Consider the following 27,766-nt stretch of genomic DNA (forward strand, 5'->3'; position numbering starts at 1 on the left):
TGTAACTTGAGTACAATACATTTGGTAAGATCTGAACAGTGACTGCAGCTCTGGCTGTAACAGGAGTATAATACATTAGGTAAGAGCAGAACAGTGACTGCAGCTCTGGGTGTAACTGGACTACAATACATTAGGTAAAAGCAGAACAGTAACTGCAGCTCTGGGAGTAACTAGAGTACAATACATTAGATAACAGCAGAACAGTGACTGCAGCTCTGCCTGTAACTGGAGTACAATACTTTAGGTAACAGCAGAACAGTGACAGCAGCTCCGGGTGTAACAGGAGTATAATACACTAGATGGTGGCCCGATTCTATCGCATCGGGTATTCTAGAGTCTCTGTTAAAATAAAAAAATAGTTATAAAAATAGTTATATACTCACCTTCCGACGGCCCCTGGATTCTGTCCCACCTCTCACCATGCTCCCGGAATCTTCCACTCCCAGTAATGCTTAGCGAGAAGGGCTGGAGATGACGTCACTCTCGCGAGAGCACAACGTCATCAGTGGTGTTTTGCGCAAAGCATTACTGGGATCGGAAGATGCCAGGAGCTTGGTGAGAGGAGAGAAAGAGTCCGGGGGCCATCGGGAGGTGAGTATATCACTATTTTTTATTTTAACAGACACTCTAGAATATCCGATGCGATAGAATCGGGCCACCATCTAGTTACTAGATATTAATGGTTTTTAAGCAGAGATTAATATCTTTTCATCAATTGAGGCACTTTTGCACATTGCACTATAAATGCACTTTTTGATTGTTATTCATGTTTTGTAAAACTGTGTATTGCACAATGTATATTATCTAATTGTTTGTAAATACCTGTATGATTGGTGAGCTTTAAATAGCACTCACTTTGCATTGTTACATTGCTTGAGAAAGGTCCACAACTCCCAGGACCGAAACGTCGCTGCATGGGCAACTAGCCAGATGGGCTAATAAATAGCACTTCGACTAGATTTCTTTGGTGTGCTGCTTTCATCTTGAGGACTATTTTTAGGTTTGGTATATGCCTGGAAGGCTTGCACCTGCATTGTCTGTTCATTTTTTGTGCTGCTTTTTCCTTTTTTCACACACATATCTATATCTATATATCTATATATATATATATATATATATATATATATATATATATATATATATACAAATATATACACAAAGTACAGACCAAAACTTTGGACACGCCTTCTCATTCAAAGAGTTTTCTTTATTTTCATGACTATGAAAATTGTAGATTCACTCTGAAGGCATCAAAACTATGAATTAACACATGTGGAATTATATAGTTAACAAAAAAATGTGAAACAACTGAAAATATGTCTTACATTCTAGGTTCTTCAAAGTAGCCACCTTTTGCTTTGATTACTGCTTTGCGCACTCTTGGCATTCTCTTGATGATCTTCAAGAGGTAGTCACCAGAAATGGTCTTCCAACAGTCTTGAAGGAGTTCCCAGAGATGCTTAGCACTTGTTGGCCCTTTTGCCTTCACTCTGCGGTCCAGCTCACCCCAAACCATCTCGATTGGGTTCAGGTCTGGTGACTGTGGAGGCCAGGTCATCTGGCGTAGCACCCCATCACTCTCCTTCTTGGTCAAATAGCCCTTACACAGCCTGGAGGTGTGTTTGGGGTCATTGTCCTGTTGAAAAATAAATGATGGTCCAACTAAACGCAAACCAGATGGAATAGCATGCCGCTGCAAGATGCTGTGGTAGCCATGCTGGTTCAGTATGCCTTCAATTTTGAATAAATCCCCAACAGTGTCACCAGCAAAGCACCATCACACCTCCTCCTCCATGCTGCACAGTGGGAACCAGGCATGTAGAGTCCATCCGTTGACCTTTTCTGCATCACACAAAGACACGGTGGTTGGAACTAAAGATCTCAAATTTGGACTCATCAGACCAAAGCACAGATTTCCACTGGTCTAATGTCCATTCCTTGTGTTCTTTAGCCCAAACAAGTCTCTTCTGTTTGATGCCTGTCCTTAGCAGTGGTTTCCATGAAGGCCTGCTGCACAAAGTCTCCACTCAACAGTTGTTGTAGAGATGTGTCTGCTGCTAGAACTCTGTGTGGCATTGACCTGGTCTCTAATCTGAACTGCTGTTAACCTGCGATTTCTGAGGCTGGTGACTCGGATGAACTTATCCGCCGCAGCAGAGGTGACTCTTGGTCTTCCTTTCCTGGTGCGGTCCTCATGTGAGCCAGTTTCTTTGTAGCGCCTGATGGTTTTTGCCACTGCACTTGGGGACACTTTCAAAGTTTTCCCAATTTTTCGGACTGACTTACCTTAATTTCTTAAAGTAAAGATGGCCACTCGTTTTTCTTTACTTAGCTGCTTTTTTATTGCCATAATACAAATTCTAACAGTCTATTCAGACTTCTGCACAACACAACTGATGGTCCCAACCCCATTTATAAGGCAAGAAATCCCACTTATTAAACCTGACAGGCCACACCTGTGAAGTGAAAACCATTTCCGTTGACTACCTCTTGAAGTTCATTAAGAGAATGCCAAGAGTGTGCAAAGCAGTAATCAAAGCAAAAGGTGGCTACCTTGAAGAACCTAAAATATAAGACATTTTCCGTTTTTTCACAGCTTTTTGTTAATTATATAATTCTACATGTGTTAATTCATAGTTTTGATGCCTTCAGAGTGAATCTACAATTTTCATAGTCATGAAAATAAAGAAAACTATTTGAATGAGAAGGTGTGTCCAAACTTTTGGTCTGTCCTGTATGTGTGTATGTATATATATATATATATATATATATATATATATAGTAAGGTAGCGCTGTCATTCAGATAGGGGGCACTCACTTGGCAGCCAATAAATCACATCTGGCACAGGTTTCTTAACATAACTCCATCACTCCATGCGGTTTATTAGGCATCATAAACCAGGAACAGCAACAGAAAGTTCATATAAACAGCATAGCGTCCATGACAGAGCTTCACTCTGCTTATCCTGTGGTCACACAGGTTGTGCATTGTCCAGTACACAGGCTCTCTAGCCGCACAGATCTCACCCAGTCAGGGTTTACCTCATGGCTGCTTCTCAGTGCAGACATTCATTCCCTCCAGGAAACAATCAGGCTCACGTCGCCATTACTCACAGCTACTTCACACATGTGCTGTCAGGAAGACAGCCCCATCTCTCTCCGACGGGACCTTCCAAAATGGACCAACCAGGTCCCAGCATTCACCTCATGTGGCCTACCCTGGCCACCTTATATGGTCCGTAGTCACGCCCACCGGGTCACATGGCTATGACCTCATCACAGGTCCTTCAACCACTCATACACACTATACAATAGCATTCTTAACCACATCCCTGGGTGGATTTGTAGGAAACTGGTTCCGCCCGTCTCACCAGCTACCTAGAGAGTTCCAAAACACATTGAAACAGCACCTCAGCAGTATCACTGCTGATCAACATACACACAAGTATCCATCCCAAGGCCACCCACCTTGAGATAGATAACGGTCATTCAGTATTCTGCCACTCATCCTCTCTCCTGGGACATCCACACACCACAATATATATAACTGAGCAGCACCAAATTTTTAAGGGGTTGTACACTACTAGGACAACTCCTTAAATGTTCAGCCCTGATAAATTAATAAAGCCTATACTCACCTCCCGTGTTGGCACCGTTCCCACAGTGGCTGTGATGACTCCCCGGGGATGTGATGTGCTATTGAGACACGTGATGCCCGCCGCCAATCAACACTGCCATCACTGTCTCCGTTTTCAGACAAACTGAACATGAAGAAGTCCGGGATCTAGCAGCTCATTCTGGACTTCCGCTTCATGTTCAGTTTGTCCAATTTGTCCAAAGGAGGAGACAGTTGGGTCATCACACTGTGATTAATGAATAATAAACTCCGCTGTTGCTGTAAGCTTTAAAAACATAAGGTACTTAGTTAGAATTTTTTTAATCAAAGAGTGCAAAAGCTATCCAACCATGTCAAGGTGTATTTAAATATGGATATTCCCTAAACTCTTTCTCACATGTTTTTATTTTTTGGAAATACTTTTAGTTTTTTACTGAGTGTTTCCTTTTTTTACATTAACATTTTCCTCTTGGAGATTTGAGTGATTTACTTTAACGGGATTTTTTAAAAATGCAGATGTTGTGAAATTAAAAAATCTGTTGGATTAGCTAAAGACATACTAATATAGGGAATTTAGATTGTGAGCCCCATCGGGGACAGTGATGATAATGTGTGCAAACTGTAAAGCGCTGCGGAATATGTTAGCGCTATATAAAAATAAAGATTATTATTATTATTAGCTGCATTAGCGGGGACAAAATAAGCTACAAAGTTACATAATATGGTTTATTTGCAGCTGTTTTTATTCCATTTTTTTTTTATGTTGGCTAACCTTATAGTAGTTAGACTGAGAGACAATGCAGTGCTGTCTGATGGGGTCCAAGTGTTGAAATGTGTAAATGTTTTGCTTGTACCTTGTAAAACCAGTTGTGAATTGCTTTTCTCTCTCTGTTTAAGCAGAATGTATTCATAGGCACTGAAAAGACATTATTTCTTATGCTTACTTAGAGATATCTTCATATTCCAGATTATTGAGCAAATTAACTCTTTTCTATAAATGCCAGTGCTGAACTCTACCATGTTTTCCTCAAAAGTCAAATCGCAGCACATGAAGTAATTGGACTATTGTTAAACATTGTAAAGAAATTAATTGGTTTTCTGTAGCTTGCCAAGATCTGATTTATTATTACAGTCCAACAGCGTTGTGATGCCAGCGTGATAGATCACATTTGGCAATATGAACAATACAGATAATAAATACCACTGCTTCATGACCTCTCCAATTATAGCTTATAGCTCTGCCTACACACTACAATGATGTTATAACCTGACATATAAAAATCTCTGGATGTGATGAATTTAGAAAACTTTCTTTTATTTCTCCAAAGATTGTCCGGCACTCATTTTTATGTCCACATAGGCTTGCAGATGTAGAAAATAACACCCACGGTTACAGTTTATTCACCCTCCCCAGGTCCAGAGCTGCCTTTCCGCTGCTGCTCTGACTTTTGAATGTCACTACTATAGTGCCCGCTGCCATTTTTATTCATTGGTGTAATCCAGTGGTCCCCAACCTTTCTGACCTAGAGAGCCACATTCAGCTCTGAGAGAGGGTCAAAAGCCACATCCAGCCCCCCCTCCCTCACAGTAGTGGCAACCAGAGCCCCCATCACGGGTATAATGATAACCAAAGCTTTTCCACAGAAATCACCCCGAAGCAGTACGATAAGATCCAGTGGTCCCCACAATACTCCCATTCAGTATTCTCTCATCCAGCACGCCCAACACACTGTCACATCCACCTTCAGACACCACCTCTCACAGGTAGTATCATCCTGTCTCCAGTGTATCATACTTAAATTAAATCAAAACCTTTAAGACCAGTATATGTGCATCCGGATCTGCTCTTCTGTGCAGGGCTACTCACAAAATTCACCATTTTGAGATGTGCTCTTCATACCTGTTTGCCAGACCTGGAGCTAATGCACCAAGCTGGCAGACAGCCACGAGCCGCAATTCATGGGACCTCAAGCCACATGTGGCTCCTGAGCTACAAGTTGGAGACCCCTGGTGTAAACAAATCTCAGAAAATGTGGGTGCCTGTGTGAAATTCAAAGTGAATTCAGTTCATTGAATCTATTTGCTAATCCCTATTGGTGATACATCGCAATACAAAATGGAGTGCTCAGGTATTAGTTCAAGATGCAATACTACTAAGCGTTTAATTGCCTAAACCTGCGTAAATGTATATGTATTGTAGGGTAAGTACACCAATATACTTACTGATTTCCATCATAGGGCTCTCTCACACAGCTGTATAACAGGTCGAGTGCTCTCCCATGTTTTATTGGATAGCTTTCAGCTTAATGTGATACTATGGGGCAGTGAAGATCTGTGATCATTTTCTCATGCCGATTCGGGATAAGAGAACAATCACAGCATGCTTCGAGTGGCTGCAAGGCTTGGCTTACAAGTCTATGGGTACGTGTGAAACTGCCCTCGATTGTCAACCTAGTGCAGTTTGATGTACACGCACAGAGACTATGAAGAAATTACTTTCTCCATCTTCTCTGCAACTCAGTGATTCTCTTACAAGAGAATCTGGTCACAGTAAGATGAGACTAGGATCAGACTTTGACAGAGTTTGTGCCGAGTGTCAATAGCATAATCGGCAAGAGAATTGACGCCAATGTGAGTGAACCTGTGATGCTAGTCACAACTCACGGACAGGCCATGAGTCAGAGAAGTCAGATGTTTTGGGGTCAGTACCAAGAGAGCACATAGTAAACTAAAGGAAAAGATGAAGGTGTAAGTCAAGTCACTGTCCATGGTCAGAATACCAGAAAAAGAGCAAATAGACAAAAGCGCAATAATAAACTGGTAGTCAGAACACGGTCCAATGGTCAGGTAGCAGTAGATCAGAACTCACATTGCAGGAATCAGGGAAACACACATCAGAGAGCAGAAGCTTTTGACTGGCAGTGATCTTGGCCTGGCAGCTCACCTAAATAGCAGGGCAATTATAAAGAACAAGGAGCTCTTGGATAAATCTCTGCACCTCCCAGTCTCAAATATGTCAACTGAGCTGTCAAAGCACCAACAGCTCAGCACGCCCCTCAACAGGATAGGATGACAGAGCTCTCCATCACTGAGTCCCAGACACTGTGAGTGGAGGAATCGTGACAGAGCACTTACCCTCTTTCCAGCGCCATTCCGGTCCACTTCTTACTCATGTGTCTTCTATTCTTACTGACCAGATCACAGTGAGGTCTATGTGTGAGCTGATAACCACTTGTAAGCCTATGGAGTGTCAGAACGAAGCTCTGTATAAGGCCGGGGTCACACTAACCGACGCAAAATACGGTCAGTATTTTACATGCGTAATACGGATGAATGGCCTCTAAGCAGTGCTCCGTATGTCATCCGTAATCAAGGTGTGGTCGTGTATTTTGCGCATGTAAGCATCCGTATGGCGAGATTTTCTCGCAGGCTTGCAAAATGGACATATAATGGAGCCCTATGACAGGGTTTCTAACAGAAACCAAAGAATAGATATAGACACATAGAATGCATATATATATATTTATATATATATATATACATATGTATTCTATGTGTCTATATCTATTCTTTCGTTTCTTTATTAAACCTGTCAGTGTGAGTTTACTGTATCGCGCACTGAATTGTCGGCATTGCTAAAAGACACCGGGTGCGTATTTCTCGCAAGTCACATGTGTGGTCCGTGTGTAATCCGTATTTTTTATGCACCCATAGACTTGCATTGGCGTACTACGGCTGTAGTACGCTGACAATCGCAGCATGCTGCGATTGGCACGGAGCATAGAATACGCCCGAGAAATATACGGCTGGTGCGAGGGACCCCATAGAGAATTATTGGTCCGTGTCTAATGCATACTTTTAGCGCCTCTCACTTGGCCGTATTCCTCGCCAGTGTGACCCCGGCCTAAAAGAGACTTCCAGCTGGAGGAATGGTCTGGTGCTGGCAACCAAGTAAAATGTCGATCATTAAGTATAAGTATATTACCATATTTACGCTACAATACATATAGATTGATATAGGTTTAGGCACTAAAAAGTTTAGTGCGAGGGCTTCTTTAAGTTCTTAGTGTTTTGAACTAAAAACTGCATATATTTCGTCATTTTTTATTTGTTCACCTTGATGTGTCAATTATTCTGCACGTGAATACGATTATGGGGATTCCAAGTTTTTCATGTTAAACTTTTGCACAATAAAAACGTTTTTGTTAAAAGAAACAATTTGATTTTTGTTGGTGCCATATTCTGAGTTATAACTTCTTTAATTTTCTGCTAATGGATTTGTTGATTTTTCTTGGAATGAATTAAAAGAGCTATATTTGTTAAATAAGGGTCTGTAATTGACAGAGCGGGCACTTCTTATGTGTCAAGATGGGGCCAGGAAGTTTTGCTGGGATCTGGTAAGCATCTGAATGACCTCTGCGGACTATTAGCGGGGGGGGGGGGTCTTGGATCTTGAATATGTGAGCTTATATGAGGTGTTATTTGCTCCGCATTTTCTCCCGTAGCCGGTTTCCTCTGTTCTTCACTGATTATTTTGCAATGAGAAACCAAAAACAGATACAAAGGGGTTTACAGGCGTTGGGTCAGCTAAGGAGAATATAATGAAACATAAGTGGGGTAATAAGCTCTTCTGTAGATCAGATGACTTCTAGAAAGTCTTGTGCAACTGGCTAGGCCACTCGAGAGCTGTATTGCGCCTTTTCAACAATTTTTATGGTTTGTTTTATTTGGCTATGCAGTGGTATTTTTCATTGCTGGAAGGTGTTAATTTTAGTGGAATTGCGTAACAGCTCGTGCTTAAGTGTGCCAGTGGTCCCTTTCGTCTCTGTTTTTTAACAGGACTAAAACCATTTTTTCACATCTGTCTGATCGCACATGCACAGCCACTAACATCTGTCTTCTTGAAGCCTTTATTTCCTTTTCACCACATCCGACTTTACTCTGACAGCTAAAACACAGCAGCTTGAAGGATTCTCATTACTCCGAAAAAAAAAAAAAACAGATACAATTGGGTGAGGCATTGCCGTGATGGATTCAAGATTTCCTTTTATTTCTTTCATTCCAATTTAAAAACAGTTTCAACACATGTTAGTGCATTGGCACAACTCAGCCTGTGAATGAAAAAGTGCCTGGTACCAATTTAGGGTGAGACAAATAAGCATGTTTCCTGTGCTTTGGACTATGTATCCTTCTAGCTTCTCCGTAATTGCTGAGTAGTTTGATCATTTATCTGTAGCAGAATTCTGTCGTGTTCATACAGCTCTACATGAAGCCAGCTACTTATTATTTCCAGCTTCTTTCAAGTTTCTTTATGTCTTTAAATGCCTGATCAAATGCATTGTGCACCATGACATCTAGAGTATTTGTTACGTTCTAAATACGTTGGTGACAGTAATGTCTTTTGTCTTCTTAAAATGATTGAACATGGGCATTCATTTATTATCTATCCACAAGATAGTTTATAAATGTGTTATTGGTAAAACCCATATGATCATTAGAAGGTGGTCCAAAATCGCCTGTGACTCTTCTTTGTCTCATCCACATGTGACGAGAAGGAATTAGAATAGATCGCTGCAGAAACACCACTTAAATAATCAATATAATTCAACTATTTGGAACATTCTTGTGGCAAACGGTTTTCTTTCCACCTGTGATTGCAATGGATCAGCACGGTGGCTCAGTGGAGTGATACATAGAGCTATCAAATGGAGATCCAGAGAGGGATTTATCAAGAGCCTCCTACACCTAGTGCTCCAAAATCTCAGCTTTCCTTTGTGCTTGCCAGAAAAGAAGAAGAGGAGGAAGGGGATCCATTTTGAAGGGTACCAATCGTCTCTCTGGGGCTGCATTTTTATTTAATAAAAGAGCAGGCAGCACTATAGTAGTGAATATTCAAAATATCACCTATCTAAAAAGTGACCAGAAGTAACTCTACTGTTCCCCGAGTGTGCTTGACACTCCGCAAAAGTCAGACCTGCACCTCCAGGTTGTGTGCTTACGGATGCAGAGTGGGATCCCACAACCCATTGTGCCTCATCCTGCAGTGAAAGCGTGAGATCTCACTCTTTGCATTAAAGCTGGAGTCACACACAGCAATCTCGCTAGCGAGATCGCTGCTGAGTCACAACTTTTGTGACGTAACAGCGATCTCACCAGCAAGATCGCTGTGTGTGACAGCGATCAGCGAGCGGCCCCCCTGCCGGTATCACTGATCGCTGCAAGAAACCTCTGGTCGCTGGGCTCCCGCTGGCCAGCACGCATCGCTGCGTGTGACAGGCAGGAGACCAGCGATCAGCTGTAAAAAATAGAATTAAAATAAAAAATATTGCTATTCTCACCTTCCGACGTCCCGCGCAGCATTCCTCTCTCCACGCTCCGGTCCCAGTGATCCTTTGCACGAATGACCGCGAGACTTCGCGCTCCTGCGAGACCGTGACTCTCGGTCATTCTCGCAAAGGATTACTGGGACCGGAGCGTGGAGAGAGGAAGGCTGCGCAGGACGTCGGAAGGTGAGAATAACAATATTTTTTATTTTAATTCTATTTTTTACAGGGATGGCAAGCGATGCCGGGCGCTCGGCATCGCTGTGCTTATCGCTGGTGAAGCTGTCTGTTTGACAGCTCACCAGCGATCACATAGCGACTTACCAGCGATCCTGACACCTTGATATCGGTGTCGGTATCCCTGGTAAGTCGCTATGTGTGACTCCAGCTTAAGCTGTTAACAAATTATAATGTAATTAGTGTGGTTACCATTCTGTAATTGCTTGGTAAACTATGAGTCAGCACTTGGTTAGTGAAAAGAGTGTGATCTCTCAAGAGCTTGCTCTTCATTGTGAAATGTGCCATTTAAGATTTTGGTATCCCACTATACATGCCAGAAGCCCACGACCTGGAAGAATGTTGTGCACTTTCTGAGCACAAAACCCAAGACACAAACAAAACGAACATACAGTGGGGCAAAAAAGTATTTAGTCAGTCAGCAATAGTGCAAGTTCCACCACTTAAAAAGATGAGAGGCGTCTGTAATTTACATCATAGGTAGACCTCAACTATGGGAGACAAACTGAGAAAAAAAAATCCAGAAAATCACATTGTCTGTTTTTTTTTCATTTTATTTGCATATTATGGTGGAAAATAAGTATTTGGTCAGAAACAAAATTTCATCTCAATACTTTGTGATATATCCTTTGTTGGCAATGACAGAGGTCAAACGTTTTCTGTAAGTCTTCACAAGGTTGCCACACACTGTTGTTGGTATGTTGGCCCATTCCTCCATGCAGATCTCCTCTAGAGCAGTGATGTTTTTGGCTTTTCGCTTGGCAACACGGACTTTCAACTCCCTCCAAAGGTTTTCTATAGGGTTGAGATCTGGAGACTGGCTAGGCCACTCCAGGACCTTGAAATGCTTCTTACGAAGCCACTCCTTCGTTGCCCTGGCGGTGTGCTTTGAATCATTGTCATGTTGAAAGACCCAGCCACGTTTCATCTGCAATGCCCTTGCTGATGGAAGGAGGTTTGCACTCAAAATCTCACGATACATGGCCCCATTCATTCTTTCATGTACCCGGATCAGTCGTCCTGGCCCCTTTGCAGAGATACAGCCCCAAAGCATGATGTTTCCACCACCATGCTTTACAGTAGGTATGGTGTTTGATGGATGCAACTCAGTATTCTTTTTCCTCCAAACACGACAAGTTGTGTTTCTACCAAACAGTTCCAGTTTGGTTTCATCAGACCATAGGACATTCTCCCAAAACTCCTCTGGATCATCCAAATGCTCTCTAGCAAACTTCAGACGGGCCCGGACATGTACAGGCTTAAGCAGTGGGACACGTCTGGCACTGCAGGATCTGAGTCCATGGTGGCGTAGTGTGTTACTTATGGTAGGCCTTGTTACATTGGTCCCAGCTCTCTGCAGTTCATTCACTAGGTCCCCCCCGCGTGGTTCTGGGATTTTTGCTCACCATTCTTGTGATCATTCTGACCCCACGGGGTGGGATTTTGCGTGGAGCACCAGATCGAGGGAGATTATCAGTGGTCTTGTATGTCTTCCATTTTCTAATTATTGCTCCCACAGTTGATTTCTTCACTCCAAGCTGGTTGGCTATTGCAGATTCAGTCTTCCCAGCCTGGTGCAGGGCTACAATTTTGTATCTGGTGTCCTTTGACAGCTCTTTGGTCTTCACCATAGTGGAGTTTGGAGTCAGACTGTTTGAGGGTGTGCACAGGTGTCTTTTTATACTGATAACAAGTTTAAACAGGTGCCATTACTACAGGTAATGAGTGGAGGAAAGAGGAGACTCTTAAAGAAGAAGTTACAGGTCTGTGAGAGCCAGAAATCTTGATTGCTTGTTTCTGACCAAATACTTATTTTCCACCATAATATGCAAATAAAATGAAAAAAAAATAGACAATGTGATTTTCTGGATTTTTTTTTCTCAGTTTGTCTCCCATAGTTGAGGTCTACCTATGATGTAAATTACAGACGCCTCTCATCTTTTTAAGTGGTGGAACTTGCACTATTGCTGACTGACTAAATACTTTTTTGCCCCACTGTATATCCTGATGTAAGTAAAAGCAATTGTGTATATAAATAATGTACGGTACAGTACTTAGTAAACGCCAATTTTGATGAAGAAAAAGTAAAAGCCATCACACCAGCATCAAGTAAATTAACCTTACCATGTGTCAAAGTGACATCAATGTGAATAAGGGCCGAGCAGGACCAGGTCCCGAATGGACACCCAGCAAATGGGAAGCTATATAAACATTATGCCCAGCTCAGAGAAAGGGAGGACACAGCCTCACATGCACTAAATGCAGAAACCTGAAATTTAACTGAAAAAAAATGAACTGCAGTAAAAGTTGGTATATATGCAAAATAGGAGCATGATCACACTGGCCATTAAACAGACAAAGCTCAAGACAGAAACAAAATGAACATATGCCCTGCTGTAAGTAGATAAGTAAAAGCAATAGTGCATATAATAATGTATGATACCTAGTAAACATCATTTTTGATCAAAGAAAGCATAAAAGCCATCTCACCAGTGTCAAGCTGTACCACAATCGGGAAGGTCCTAACTTCTAGTATTAAAACCTTACCATGTGTTAAAGTAACGTCAATGTGAATAAAGGCAGAGCAGAACCGGGTCCCAAAAGGATACCCAACAAATCATAAGCAATATAAAAATTATATCCAGCTCAAAGATATATCCAAAGGGAATTCGTAGTTATATTCCGCGCTGCCGCTGAGACAAATTCCAGGAGAATGCTGTAAGATTGCAGAGGTTTTATTCAATGCATTTCAGGGGTCTCATGCGCCCTTCATCAGGTTATGAGGGGGGCATGAAACCCCTGAAACGCATTGAAAAAAACCACTGCAATCCTATAGCATTCTCCTGGAATTTGTCTCAGCGGCAGCGCGGCATATAACTACGAATTCTCTTTGGATATATCATTTCTTCTGGTCACTAAGGACCTGTGGATCTGCAGCAGCCGCTACCTACATGCTTTTATCTCATCCTAAGCAGGTGAGAAAATTTCATGATATACTCTATCCTTGGTAACGTGGATAAGACCCTATTGCGCTTTTTGTCTCCCCCCCCCTTTTTTTTGCATCCAGCTCAAAGAAAGAGAGGCCACACTCTCACCTGCACTAAGTGCAGAAACCTGAAACAGCTGAAAAAATGAACTGCAGTAAAAGTTGGTATGGATGCAATATAGGAGCATGTTCACACTGGCCATTAAACAGACAGAACAAAAGACAGAAACAAAATGAACATATACCCTGCTGTAAGTAGATAAGAGCAACAGTGCAAATAATAATGTAGGGTACTCAGAAAACACTGTTTGTGATCACAAAAAGTGTAAAGCCATCACACCAGCACCAAGGTGTACCACAATCACGTTGGTGCTAATATTAAACCTTACCATGTGTCATAGTGACATCTGTATGAATAAGGACTGAGCAGGACAAGACCCAACTGGATACCCTTCAAATGACAAGCTATTAACCATAAAGTGTTATCACCTTATCCGAGCACGCTTGCTCATCACTAGGCGCTATATAAACGTTATGTCCAGCTCAAAGAAAGGGAGGCCACACCCTTACTTGCACTAAGTGCAATAACCTGACAACTGAAAAAATGAACTGCTGTATAAATTGGCATGTATGCAAAATAGGATCATGTTCACACTGGCCAGTAAACAGACAAAACCGAAGACAGAAACAAAATGAACATATTAGTGCAGGTAAGGGTGTGGCCACTCTTTACATTTCTTTGAGATGGACATGATGCCTTTATTCGCACTGACATCACTTTGACACATAGTAAGGTTCTGCATTTAGTTCAGGTGAGGCTGTGACCTCCCTTTTTTTGATCTGGACATAACTTTTTTATAGCTTCCCATTTGCTGGGTATCTATTCAAGACCCGGTGCTGCTCTGCCCTTATTCACATTGATACTGTTAGGGTTGGCAGAATGCACTAAATAAAATATTATAATAAAGTGCATTCACAACCCGGGGTCCACTATACAGAGATGTAAAACTGCATCTAATGTGAACAATGGCAAACTAAAGGCAGCGAAGCAGCAATCAAAACGCACAGTGTTAACCGTCACACTGTGTGAACAGAAAACTAAGTTCCAAGCTCTGTTACTCCACAGAGCGGTAATGTACAGCAGAGCACTGAGTGTTATACCTTGTTAACCGTCACAAGGATACAGAAAATATGACTTTAGGTGGGGTCCCTATCGGTCCCCCAGGGTAGTCTAGGCTGGTGGTTGTGCTTGCTCTGACACTCGGTGTGCAAATTGCACCCGCGACATAGGACGCCTGGAGTCAGATACTGAGCCAAGCGGGAGTTCCCACCGTACACTGCCTGCCTAGACAGACATTGACCGCTGTAAGAGCGGCCCACACACGTGCTCACAGAGTGGTAACGTATCCACACATAATCACAAATGATACTAGCGCACCGGCATGCGCCATTGAAAATGTGCCACATCCTGGACATGCTCAGTAGGGTGAATTCTGGACTCAGGCTCCAGAGCACAATGGTGAACGTGTAAACTAGAAGTCACCATAGACTTAGCTGGAGACCCAATAGTAGCTACACATACAGCATGAGCTTGTCCAAGACACTGGGACCAGAGTCTGTGCTGAGCAGTCGAGCCTGAATGGGAGACCACTGCACCAGACTAGGCTTGGGATCTATCCCATGCAGCAGAATAATCCCTGTGCCTAACAGATGTCACTTTAACTCATTGGTTAGGTCTTAATACTACTGTGGACGTTAGGACCATCCCAATTGTGGTACACCTTGATCCTGGTGGGATGGCTTTTACACTTTTCTATTAATCAAAAATGATGTTTACTATGTACCCTGATTTATTTATATGCACTATTGCTTTACTTATTTACTTACAGTGGGGTATATGTTCATTTTGTTTCTGCCTTGGGTTTTGTCTATTTAATGGCCAGTGTGAACATGCTCCTTTACTTTGCGTATATACCAACTTACACTCCAGTTTATTTTTTCGGGCTAACTTTCTAGGCACAGTAGAGTTACTTCTGGACACTTGTGTTAATAAGATAACAAAAGACACAACTTGTGCACACCAATGTCTTTTTACATTGCTGTGGCCTGTGTTCATTTTTGTTTCAGTGGTTTTTCACCACTTTTCCAGGAGGATCCCAGGTGGTAGCCACTTTAAAAAAGACATTTTCTGCACATACCCAAAACAGGATTTCAAAAGTTTTACAGTTGCACTTCCACTTTGTCATATTTTTTTTATTTATTCACAATGCTGAATAAATGAGATGTTTGTTCTCCACATTAACACGATTACTGTGATTCCTAATGTCTATCGTGTTTTGTGATTTTTATGACTTTTGCACAATAAAAATATTTTGTTAAAGAAATCCTTGAGTTTTGTGTCGCCGTACCTGGAGCAATATTTCATTATTTTTCTTGTTAATGGACCTTTGAGTGTAACATGAAATGTATTGTGTTTTGAAAAGCCTAAAAATGGAGCGTGTTAAGGAAACCTAAAATATGCTTCCACCTTTACCCTTATTTTCTGTTTATTAAAATGTAGAAACAAAGCTAATTATGAAGGATTCTAAGGGCCTCTAATGTTTTTTTTCTATGTTTTTTTCTTTTTTGTCCAATACATAAAGAATAAATATCTAAATATTGTATTCGTCTATCTGTCATCTCATCTCCATCACCTGTAACCATATTGATAATTTATTAGGCTAAGCAGTAATACTGAAATCAAATGACCCTGCACACATACAGAATGATGTCAGATATACTTTATCACCAATATAATAAGTATGTGCCAGGTAGAAGAAATGGTGTCACTGTGGCTGGGGGAAACGCATTCAATTAAGTGACAGTGACAGAAAGCATTCTCTCATCGCATATTCAGTGGGCTCATTTCTCTGTAAAATACAATTTGTTGACATTGTCAGAGTAAAGTACACAGAATTGTGTTTACATCAGCGCCACCTCTGCGTAAATCACACTTTCAGATGTTTCGTTTGCTTTGGCCTCTTTGTATCTTAACCTCTTGTAGCTCCTTGCAACTGTTCTGTGTCCCCTGATGGATCCCCTGTGCTCTTTGGCAGGGTGCCTGAGTAACAATTTATTCTTTATTATGCCCCAGTGGCTGTTAAATTCAAGAAAGAAGAATATTCAGAACATTTTGACATAGAAGTATTTGGCTAGACAAAACTTATATCATTGTATCAGAAAAGTTAGTTATATTGCTTATTATGATTCATGCAATTATTTTAATGACAGTGGCATAAACCTGGAAAAAGCACAAAAACAAACTGGTATATATTTGCAATGCTTTTAAAAGGTTTCCTAGGATTGTTTTGGAGGGCAGGAAATGTACTGCTTTTTATGCCCTTTTAGGGTGCCTATAATTTGTTTTGGATTTTTATTATATTTTTTTATGGTGTGAATAGGGAAAAACAGACTTTCCACCATTGTTTTGTCTCATCTCGATTGAGGGATACACCACGGTTAGGAGAAATTTAAATTTGGTACTTTGTTTAAACTCGGATTTAAGGATTAAATGATGACTTCCAATTGTTCATCGGTTAGATGTAACATTATACGTTGATATAATCCTTGTAATGAAATAACTGATAAAAAAATTGTGTTTATAAGATATAATACATAAAGGGACACATGGGCCGCAAAAGGTGCCACACACGTGCACACGAAGAACAATGCACACTCTCCTCCATGTGTACAGATGGCCGCCGAGGAAGTAGCGCTACTGTAAGCCGCTGTTCCCTGGTAACAGGTGCTGAACGCGGCGGTCATCGATTCTTCCCTGCTCTGCCGGTGAGCAGAGGAGAATGAATGAATGAATAAAAAACTGACCTGCTGTGACCTCCGGACCATGGAAGAATGCAATTGACGAGGTCACGGCAATTCAAGCTCTGATACAGTGACCTCATCACTTGCAGTCTCCCGGGGGACAGCGGCTTGCAGTAGCGCTTCTTCCCCGGTGGCCGTCCGTGTGGTCCTGATGCGGCACACAGTTGCCACACATGTGCCTCATGTAGTACACACACGGCACTGATATCTCCGGTACTTTTTTTTCCGGTATCAGGACATATGAAACCGGCCTAATGGAATTTCCTTTTCTGTAATTCCAACATTTTCAATTTGCAACATATTTGTCTGTTTTATGCCTGCTAATTATTGTAATTTACTTTCTTGCAGCAACCCAGTGCAAACATGGAGCAGTATACGACACCTGTGGTCCTGGTTGCCTAAAGTCATGTGAAAACTGGAATGAAATTGGTCCGTGTACAAGACCATGTGTGGCTGGTTGCCACTGCCCAGCTAATTTAGTACTTCATCGAGGAAAATGCATCAAGCCAGCGCTCTGTCCTCAGCGGTGACACAGATTTTTCATCTAGAACTTTTTAATACTGAGGGTTTCCATAAAACTTTCAGATAATGAAGGAGTCAAGTGTTTGGGCATGGACCTTGTAAAATGAATACATGCTGAAACATTCACCCACATGGACACAAGTGACTAATATAAATATGATATATATAAATTTAAATACAAATTATACATCATTTATATAAGCAAAGAAAACCAATTTATTTTATGTATATTTTTTGCTATAATGTTTATGTATTATTTTTAGGATTTTATCCTTTAAACTATTTGAACAATTGTATAAATAAAACAGATGTTTCTAATTGAATGTTGTGGCATGAGAAAATGTACTGCTTAGCTCTCATCCTCAGTTCGAAAAACGCTGTTTGTGGAAGAAGCCATTGCCAAACTGAATTTATTTCAACGTTCAGATTGAATTTACAGTCATAACTGGAAACCCACATAGAAGATTTGCCAAGTAGAGGATTTGCTCAAATGCATAATCATACTGTTGACTTAAAAAGTCTACACACCCATGTTTAAATGCCTGGAAGAATCATTTCAGAACCTTGTACACCTTTAATAACACCAGTATTCTATATAAATGAATAGAAAAGCAAACAGTTTTTTTTTTCAGGAGGAAAAAACAAAGTAAAGAACTAAAATATGTGGTTGCATACAAATGAGCACCCTTAAAGGGAATCTGTCACCAGGTTTTTGCTACTTTATCTGAGAACAGCATAACATTGGAAAAGAGACCCTGTTTTCAAAGATGTATCACTTAGTTTACTGGATGCAGCTAGGAATGAGCGAGTAGTGAAATACTTGGACTCGCTGTACTCGTTACGAGTACCTCCTAATACTCGGGTGCTCGTAACGAGTAGTGAGTCCAATGTAAGTCAATGGGAAATGCGAGAAATGGGCTGTGTGTGTGCTGGGCTGGGCAGGGACTGTGCGAAGACTGTGCCAAGCTGTGCGGGACTGTGATGGCCTCTGCAGGACTGTGCTGGGCTATGCAGGTACTGTGTGGGGACTGTGCCGGGTTGTGCGGAACTGTGCTAGGCTGTGCGGGACTGTGCTGGGCTGTGCGGGACTGTGCTGGGCTGTGCGGGACTGTGTGGGACTGTGCTGGGCTGTGCGGGACTGTGCTGGGCTGTGCGGGACTGTGCGGGACTGTGCTGGGCTGTGCAGGGCTGTGTGGGACTGTGCTGGGCTGTGCGGGACTGTGCTGGGCTGTGCGGGACTGTGCTGGGCTGTGCGGGACTGTGCTGGGCTGTGCAGGGCTGTGTGGGACTGTGCTGGGCTGTGCAGGTACTGTGCGGGACTGTGCAGGGCTGTGCGAGACTATGTTGGGCTGTGCGGGACTGTGCAGGGCTGTGCGGGACTGTGCTGGGCTGTGTGGGGACTGTGCCGGGATTTGCAGGACTGTGCTGGGGTGTGAGGATACTGTGTGGGACTGTGCAGGGCTGTGCTAGACTGTGCTGGGCTGTGCAGGCACTGTGCGGGACTGTGCTGAGCTGTGCAGGGACTGTGCTGGCCTGTGCAGGACTGTGCTGGGCTGTGCGGGGACTGTGCTGGCCTGTGCAGGTACTGTGCGGGGACTGTGCAGGGCTGTGCGATGACTGTGCAGGCTGTGCTGAATATTGCGAGGCAAGTAGTGAAATACTCGCCAGGATTCGAGTACCACGAGTACCGCATTACTCGCCGAGTACTGAATTCTAACGAGTATACTCGCTCATCCCTAGATGCAGCATTTGTGACATAATCAGTTTTTAGACTTAGCAATGCAGCAGAGCTGAGAAACCTAACCCCACCCACACCATGCTCTCTATGTACATTGTCTATTGACAGTGAGCTGCTAATCACAGGAGAGGGCGTGGATGGTCTAAAAATGGCGTGAATTCAATGTTTTAACCCCCTACATCATGCTGTCCTCAAATAACAAAAACCTGCTGACAGATTCCCTTTAAACTAACTGTTCTTGAAGTACCCTTTGAATTTATGACAGCATTTACCCTATTTGGGTAGGAAAAACAACCTATAAGAAATCACTATCCAAAAGTACCAAAATCTGTATATTGGCTAGCTCACATTGTCGTACAACACAGTCGAATGCTTGACACAGATGCTGGCAATATAGGAGATGGAGAAATTACTTTATCTGTCTCCTCCACATCTTGCTGCGATTCTTTAATGCAAGACAATCGGAGCATAGATCACTGACACTCGGGTCCCGCTCTCAGCAGTTTGAGCCGAGTGTCATTTGCATAATCGGCCTGATTTTCTCCAGCTTCATAATCAATCTGTATTAAATATATACACAAATAATTTTAAAATGCACTAAAAACAGTTAAACTGCAGAGACAGACATTCTGGTGGTACATAGTATATAACTATAGCATATAGTAACTATAGATGGACATATAGGAACATTACAGAGAATATGTAGGAGAAATAATCACATACAGTAATAAGCACATAATTACCAGCAGAGAAGGTCTGGTGGTAATAATTATTTGTTTTTTTCTCCTACATCTTCTCTTTAATGTTCCGCTATGTTCTTCTATATTACCATGCCTGTTTAACATTTAGTTCTTGTATGTTCTTGATATTCTTTCTGCATTCATTGCACTTTTGTGGTAATTTATACTGGTTCGATGCATCTATGTATTATTTGTACAATATCACTACTTGTACTTTTTCTGTTTGCCTTCTAAATACTGGCGTTTGTAATTACAGCACGAGGGGGGGGGCGATTTAAAGTAATACATACAATATATGGATTTATGATTACAGTGATTACTGAGTCAGGTTGATATGATTTAATCGTTTTATTAATTTATTTGATATATTTCTCCATGTGGGCTATAACTTTTTTAAACTCTTTTTGTTCCATGGAGATGTTGTAATAACTCTAGGCATCGATTGAGCATTTTTGGAAAAAGCATATTGATATATTACTACATACTACCAGAATGTCTGTATCTGTACTTTAACCATTTTAATGCATTTTAAAATTATTTGTGTATGTATTTAATAAAAATTGATTTTTATAGAGATTTTTGTACTTTGGGGAGTTATTTCTTATAAGTTGTTTTTCTGTTTTTGCATGCTCCTTTTAATATGAATGACCTCTTTTAGGAATCTTTTTGGGTAGGAGTCTATCTGCATGGCTCTTCTCATATTGGTAGACTTCTGGATCTTTAAGTTGCAAACTAGAAAACCTTTCTGTTTAAACATAAGAGATTTTAATACTTCAGTTTTATAAACAGCTTCCAGTGATTAGTTTCCAAACTGTTTTTAAAGCATCCATTCATAGATTTTTTTTATCTCTTTTCTATTTTACACAGCACTTTAAGGGGTTAATTTCCACTAGAAATCCTTATTTTTCGGATTATAGGACGCTCCAGATTATAAGACGCACCCCAAATTTTGAGGAGAAAAGTAGAAATTTTTTTTTTTTTTTAAATAAAATGGTAGTGTTTTTTATAATCCATGCGTCTTATATTGCTTACCTGGGATAGTGGCTGCGGTGAAGCGGGCTTCAGGGTCGCTGCTGGAGGAGGCAAGAGTGGGGTGATGCTGCATTCTGCAGGCTGGGATGAGGTTGTGTCTGATGTGCAGTGCACCGCTGCAGGTGTCCGGTGCTGCGGGTATTCCGTGCTGTGGGGGTGTCGGGCGCTGCCGGTGCCCGACGGTGCTGCAGGGAACTCCGGTGCTGCTGCGGTGGTCTCCGGCGGTGCAGGGGCTCTACCGACATTTTCTGAAAGGCCAGAGCACCCCGCAGTTCCGTAGTTTCCTGTGCGGTGGACTCCGGGAAAATGGCTGCCAGGGGGGCGGTGCATGCGCAGAAAGAGATCTTGGCATCAAGATGTCAGGAGATGAGATTTCAGTTGAAATGATGCAGTTTTGGGGCGTGGTCCTTCACATGGGGATCCTGTAGAAGCCAGAATTTCGGCAATATTGGAGTGTTGATGTTTTATTCAACACTCCAGTGTTCCGAATGGTCATTGCCCAGACACGTTTTGAGGCCATCCACAAATTCCTGCATTATACCGATAATGAACATACCAACCACACCCATTTCCTACAACACAGGATGGGTGACACTGTACATAGTTAACAAACATACTGAACCCAAAGTTGTTTAGGCTACGAGCACAATCAATAGTGTCAAACAAGAAGGTAAAATAAATTTCTTTATTGCAAAATAAAACAAATACATACAAAAATGAATCGTTGGTGCCTCAAACCAGACAAAAGGAGGAGTCAGGTAAAGGAGACCAAATTTTAAGTCAGAATACTCAGAGGATGGATCCTGTCACCTAATGCATATAATACACTGACCTCAAAATATTGCACAAAAAGATATATATATATGCTCATTGGGTTAAAAAAGACCTCAAAACATGGAATGAGTTATTGCAGTGCTCTGCTCATAATGATTAAATAAAGTGCAAATGCGCAATTCAAGAGCACCAATAGCATACATATGCCCACATAGGCCTGTCAATAACAGCTTATCCAAATTATACTATGCGTCTCCAAGCACAACTGGAGACCAGCTAGAACCGTCAGTGTGCTCATTAGCCTGAGCAAAGTGAGAGGTCCGATTTAAACCTCCATACCTGAGATGGCAATTCCCACACGGTGAGATGTCAAATGACAGCCTGCTCCTCCGAACCCCGACGCGTGTTTCACACCGCAAGTGCGTCTTCCTGGGGGCGACATTATTGATTGTGCTCGTAGCCTAAATAACTATGGGTTCAGTATGTTTATTATACCGATAATGCACAGTGTCTCCCACGAGATGACCCCACTTTTGACCATCTGTTCCAAGTTCGGTCGGTCATCGAACACTTCAGCAAAAAGTTTGCTGAAGTGTACGTGCCCCAAAGGGACATCTGTTTGGATGAGTTCTTAATTCATTTTGAGGGAAGTTTCTGATTCCATCAGTACCTGCCCAGCAAGAGGGCCAGGTATGGAATTAAACTCTGTAAGCTGTGTGAGAGTATCTCAGGGTAAACCCACAGGTTTAGCGTTTACGAAGGGAATGACACCCGGATGGAACCCCCTGAATGCCCCCTGTCCTGGGAGTGAGTGGAAAAATTGTGTGGGATTTGGTGCACCCACTGCTGGATAAAGGTTATCACTTCTAATAATTTTTATACCAGTATCCCACTCTTCAAATCCCTCTCTGTGTGAGGTACCATAGCCTGCGGCACTGTCCTCAAAAATAAGAGAGACCTCCCGAAAGCACTAGCGCAGATGCTCAGAAGGGGTGACAGCAGAGCCCAATGTAGCGACCACCTGCTGGTGAACAAGTACAAGGACAAAAGGGATGTCTTTTTCTTGAGCACCATATATGGTGATGGCAGGGCCCTCGGCACTGTACGAGGTACCTCTGCACAGGTAAGCAAACTGACCATTGTACTGGGTACAACAAAAACATGGATATATTGGATAACCACTTTTGTGGTCCAATTTCTCCTGTTACCCTTGGGAAAATAAAAAATTGGGGGCTAAAAAATCATTTTAGTGGAAAAAAAAGTTTGTTCTTTTCACAGCCAGGCATTATAAACTTTAATGAAACACTTGGGGGTTCAAAGTGCTCACCACACATCTAGATAAGTTCCTTAGGGGGTCTAGTTTCCAAAATCGGGTGACTTGTGGGGGGTTTTATTGTTTAGGCACATCAGGGGCTCTCCAAATGCGACATGGCGTTCAATCTCAATTCCAGCCAATTTTGGTTTGAAAAAGTCAAACGACACTCCTTCCCTTCCGAACTCTGCCATGCGCCCAAACAGTGATCCCCCCCACATATAGGGTATCGGCGTACTCGGGACAAATTGGACAACAATATTTGCAGTTCAATTTCTCCTGTTACCCTTGGGAAAATAAAAAATTGGGTACTAAAACATCACGTTGTTGAAAAAATATGATTTTTTATTTTCACGCCCAGGATTTATAAATTTTAGTGAAACAGTTTGGGGGTTCAAAGTGCTCACCACACATGTAGATAAATTCCTTGGAGTGTCTAATTTCCAAAATGGGGTCATTTATGGGGGGTTTCCACTGTTTAGGCAAATCCTGGGCTCTCCAAATGCGACATGGCATCCGATCTCAATTCCAGCCAATTTTGGTTTGAAAAAGTCAAACGGTGCTCCTTCCCTTCCGAGTCCTGCCGTGCACCCAAACAATGGTTTTCCCCCACATATGGGGTATTGGCGTACTAAGGAGAAATTGCACAAATACTTTACCTATCCATTTTCTCCTCTTACCCTTGTGAAAATAAAAAAAATTGTTGCTAATAGATCATTTTTGTGACTAAATAGTTAAATGTTGATTTTTTCCTTCCATGTTGCTACTGCTCCTGTGAAACACCTGAAGGGTTAATAAACTTCTTGAATATGGTTTTGATCAGCTTGAAGGGTGTAGTTTTTAGAATGGTGTCACTTTTGGGTATTTTCTTGCACATAGACCCCTCAAAGTGACTTCAAATGTGAGGTAGTCCCTAAAAAAATGGTTTTGTAAATTTTGTTGTAAAAATGATAAATCGCTGGTCAACTTTTAACCCTTAGAACTTCCTAACAAAAAAATTTTGATTCCAAAATTGTGCTGATGTAAAGTAGACATGTGAGAAATGTTATTTATTAACTATTTTGTGTGACATATTTCTCTGTTTTAAGGGCATAAAAATTCAAAATTGCTAAATTTTCCAAATTTTTGCCAAATTTCCGTTTTTACACAATTAAATGCAAGTTATATCAAAGAAATGTTACCACTAACGTGAAGTACAATATGTCACGAAAAAACATTCTCAGAATCGCCAAAATCTATTGAAATATTTCAGAATTACTACTTCATAAAGAGACAATGGTCAGAATTGTAAAAATTGGCCCGGTCATTAACATGCAAATCACCCTCGGGGGTAAAGGGGTTAACACTAGACAGCCACCCTGCACATACAGTGCATCACAAAAGTGAGTACAGCCCTCAAATTTTTGTAAATATTTTATTAGATCTTCTCATGGGATAATACTGAAGCTATGACACTTTGATACAATGTAAAGTAGTCGGAGTACAGCGTATATAACAGTGAAAATTTGGTGTGCACTCTAAATAACTCTAAACTATACTGTCTTGGATTCAGCATAGGGTAATCAATAACACAAAATTATACCGTCAAACCCCTGAAGACGCCGCATGGTGAAACACGGTGGAGAGGCTAACGGCTGCTAACTTTTATCTAGCATAACATAGTGTGTTGAATGGTTCGCTTAGCAAGATATACCCTTAATATAAATGTCTATTTGTCCTATATGGGATTTGAGTAAGAACTAGAGAAATATGATGGCACTTTAAATGAACAACTAATAGTGGATCTAACTGTATGATCATTATAGCTTCGGTGAGGCATTAATTGTAGATACAAGAGCTTACTACTAGGCAATCAGGACTGGTAGGCCTATAGAATGCTACTAATCAACAAGCTGTGACATACTACTCTTACTTACCGAAATTCATATTAATGTATAGGCAGGGTGTTTATTAATAATAATAATAATAATAGATCTCATTATGCACTAGCACTTTTTGACATTAAGGGGCTTCCTACGTGACTCTAACTGTATGAACCTTACAGCTTTGGGTAGTTATTAATTGTAAATATAGGGGATTAAGTTAACCACAATAGGTAGTCAAGATTGATAGGCCTATGTTACTAGTAGAGTTGAGCGATACCAGCCGATACTTGAAAATATCGGATCGGAATGGATCGGCCGATCTTAAAAAAAAGTATCGGTATCGCCGATTCCGATACCGGGAACCAATGCAAGTCAATGGGACCAAAATATCGGAATTAAAAAAAACCCTTTCTTTCCTTGTAGGTTAATTCTACATGAAGAAAAACAACTAAGAATAATGTAGAATGTATTGTGGGAGGTGGAGGAGACATTAAAGCCATAGAGGTTTAGCCCAATCAAATGGAATAGCAGGAATTAAACTTTTTTTTTAAAGACGTTAGGAGTTACAAAGATATTGACTATGTTAGCCTCATTTATATTTTGCCAGACATGTATGTCTTCTTCTTCTTTCTTCTTTCTTCTTCTTTCTTATTCTTCTTCCTTTTTTTACCTTCTTCTTCTTCTTCTTATTCCTTTTTTTACATTCTTCTTCTTCTTCTTCTTCTTCCTTTTTTTACATTCTTCTACTTCCTTTTTTAACATTCTTCTTCTTATTCCTTTTTTTACATTCTTCTTCTTCTTCCTTTTTTTAAATTCTTCTACTTCCTTTTTTTACATTCTTCTTCTTCTTCCTTTTCTTACATTCTTCATATTCTTCTTATTCAACAATTATTATTCTACATATTCAACTTCTTCATCTTCTTCCTATTCTTCTTCATCATATTCTTGTTTGTGTCAGGCATTCCTGTAGTTGTTATCTAGAAAAGTTAGAAGTTTACACCTTCCGTTCTGCCTGTCACAAAAGATTTACAACAGGATTTGTCCACGTTCAGTTTGGCCTGCAGCAGCAGGCCTTTTCCAGGGGCACCATGAGGAGGAACGGACTCACCCCCATACACTGCTTAGTCTTCTTCTGCTTATAAATAAGATAATATCATTTGCTCAGAGTATTAGTCTTATGCTTAATGTTCTTCTGCTTTGTTTTTTTATGCTTCTTTGTCTTCTCTCTCTTGTTGTTCTGCATCTTGGTGGTTGTCTTCCTGTTCTTTGTCCTCTTGAACCAGCTGACGGTACTGGCACCCGGAGGGGCAGCAGAAGGAACAAGAGCCAATGGCACTACCGAGGACCAGCTGACGGTGCTGGAACCCGGTTACTAAGCAGGAGGTACCTGTGCTACAAAGCACTACCAAGGACCAGCAGACGTTGCCGGAACTCGGATACCGAGATGGAGGCACCTAGGCCAAAGGCTCTGCCGAGAACCAGCTGACGGTGCTGGAACCCGGAGGGGTAGCAGAAGCTGCAAGAGCAAATGGAAATAGCGAGGACCAGCTGACAGTGCTGGCACCCGGAGGGGCAGCAGAAGGAATAAGAGCCAATGGCACAACCGAGGACCAGCTGACGGTGCTGGAACCCGGTTACTAAGCAGGAGGTACCTGTGCTACAAAGCACTACCAAGGACCAGCAGACGTTGCCGGAACTCGGATACCGAGATGGAGGCACCTAGGCCAAAGGCTCTGACGAGAACCAGCTGACGGTGCTGGAACCCGGAGGGGTAGCAGAAGCTGCAAGAGCAAATGGAAATAGCGAGGACCAGCTGACAGTGCTGGCACCCGGAGGGGCAGCAGAAGGAATAAGAGCCAATGGCACAACCGAGGACCAGCTGACGGTGCTGGAACCCGGTTACTAAGCAGGAGGTACCTGTGCTACAAAGCACTACCAAGGACCAGCAGACGTTGCCGGAACTCGGATACCGAGATGGAGGCACCTAGGCCAAAGGCTCTGACGAGAACCAGCTGACGGTGCTGGAACCCGGAGGGGTAGCAGAAGTTACCCCTGAAAAGCAAAGTTGGCATGCCGCAAGCTGGCCGCAGTTACCGAATCACACAGTCCTACAGGGGGTGCTTGTCCTACTGGCACTACGGAACAAGCCTTTCTTACCAGAACCCGCAGTCCACATAGGAAGCACCTAAACTGCTGGCACCCTAGCCTCGGCTAACCCAACCGCAACACGACATGGCAACTTGGGGTGGCAAACTGACATTGACACTTCCCGGAAACAGCAGGCAGGGCTGGAACCAAGCTGGGCAGGAGGGAGTACCCATGCCAAAGTCAGTTATGAGCAGCAACTGGCGATGTTGGAGCCCAGGGACAAGCACTTAGCAGGCTGAGGCCTGATGTGCTGTCAATTGGGAGGCAGCAGGACAGATTGCCATCAAAACAGCAGGGGAACAGCTGACGTTACTGAACCCCACAAACACAGGAGCTAGTGTTTTACTCTGTGAAGACGGCACTTCCGAGCAACAACTGGCTGTGTTGAAGCCCAGGGACAAGCACGGAGCAGGCTGAGGCTGCATTGAAGAAATTTTAAGATCGGTTGTAGACTTCTACTAATTTTAACCAAGCTCCACTTAGGCCTGTGGCTTCACTGATTTTCGTATTTCCCCTGTCCTCCAACCCCGCCACTTACAGCTCCGAAGTGGCGTCTGCACAATCCACACTTGTTCCTTTGTTACAGGTGTTCAGTCCGGTCAGTTAATCCCC

The 27,766-nt window shown here is 42.1% G+C and overlaps 1 protein-coding gene across 1 annotated transcript in view; it reads left to right on the forward strand.

The window, feature by feature from the left end:
* The window catches only part of BMPER (BMP binding endothelial regulator), a 495,935-nt gene extending 475,336 nt beyond the window's left edge, over positions 1 to 20,599 (forward strand). Inside the window, exon 15 of the mRNA XM_073549959.1 lies at positions 17,372 to 20,599. Within this exon, the coding sequence (XP_073406060.1) occupies positions 17,372 to 17,553 (182 nt within the window). The 3' untranslated portion in view covers positions 17,554 to 20,599. The remainder of the gene's footprint in view (positions 1 to 17,371) is intronic.
* Positions 20,600 to 27,766: the final 7,167 nt, after the last annotated feature.

This window comes from Dendrobates tinctorius, unplaced genomic scaffold (genome assembly GCF_039654945.1).
Source record: "Dendrobates tinctorius isolate UK_male_01 unplaced genomic scaffold, ASM3965494v1 ptg000162l, whole genome shotgun sequence".
Lineage (NCBI taxonomy): Eukaryota > Metazoa > Chordata > Amphibia > Anura > Dendrobatidae > Dendrobates > Dendrobates tinctorius.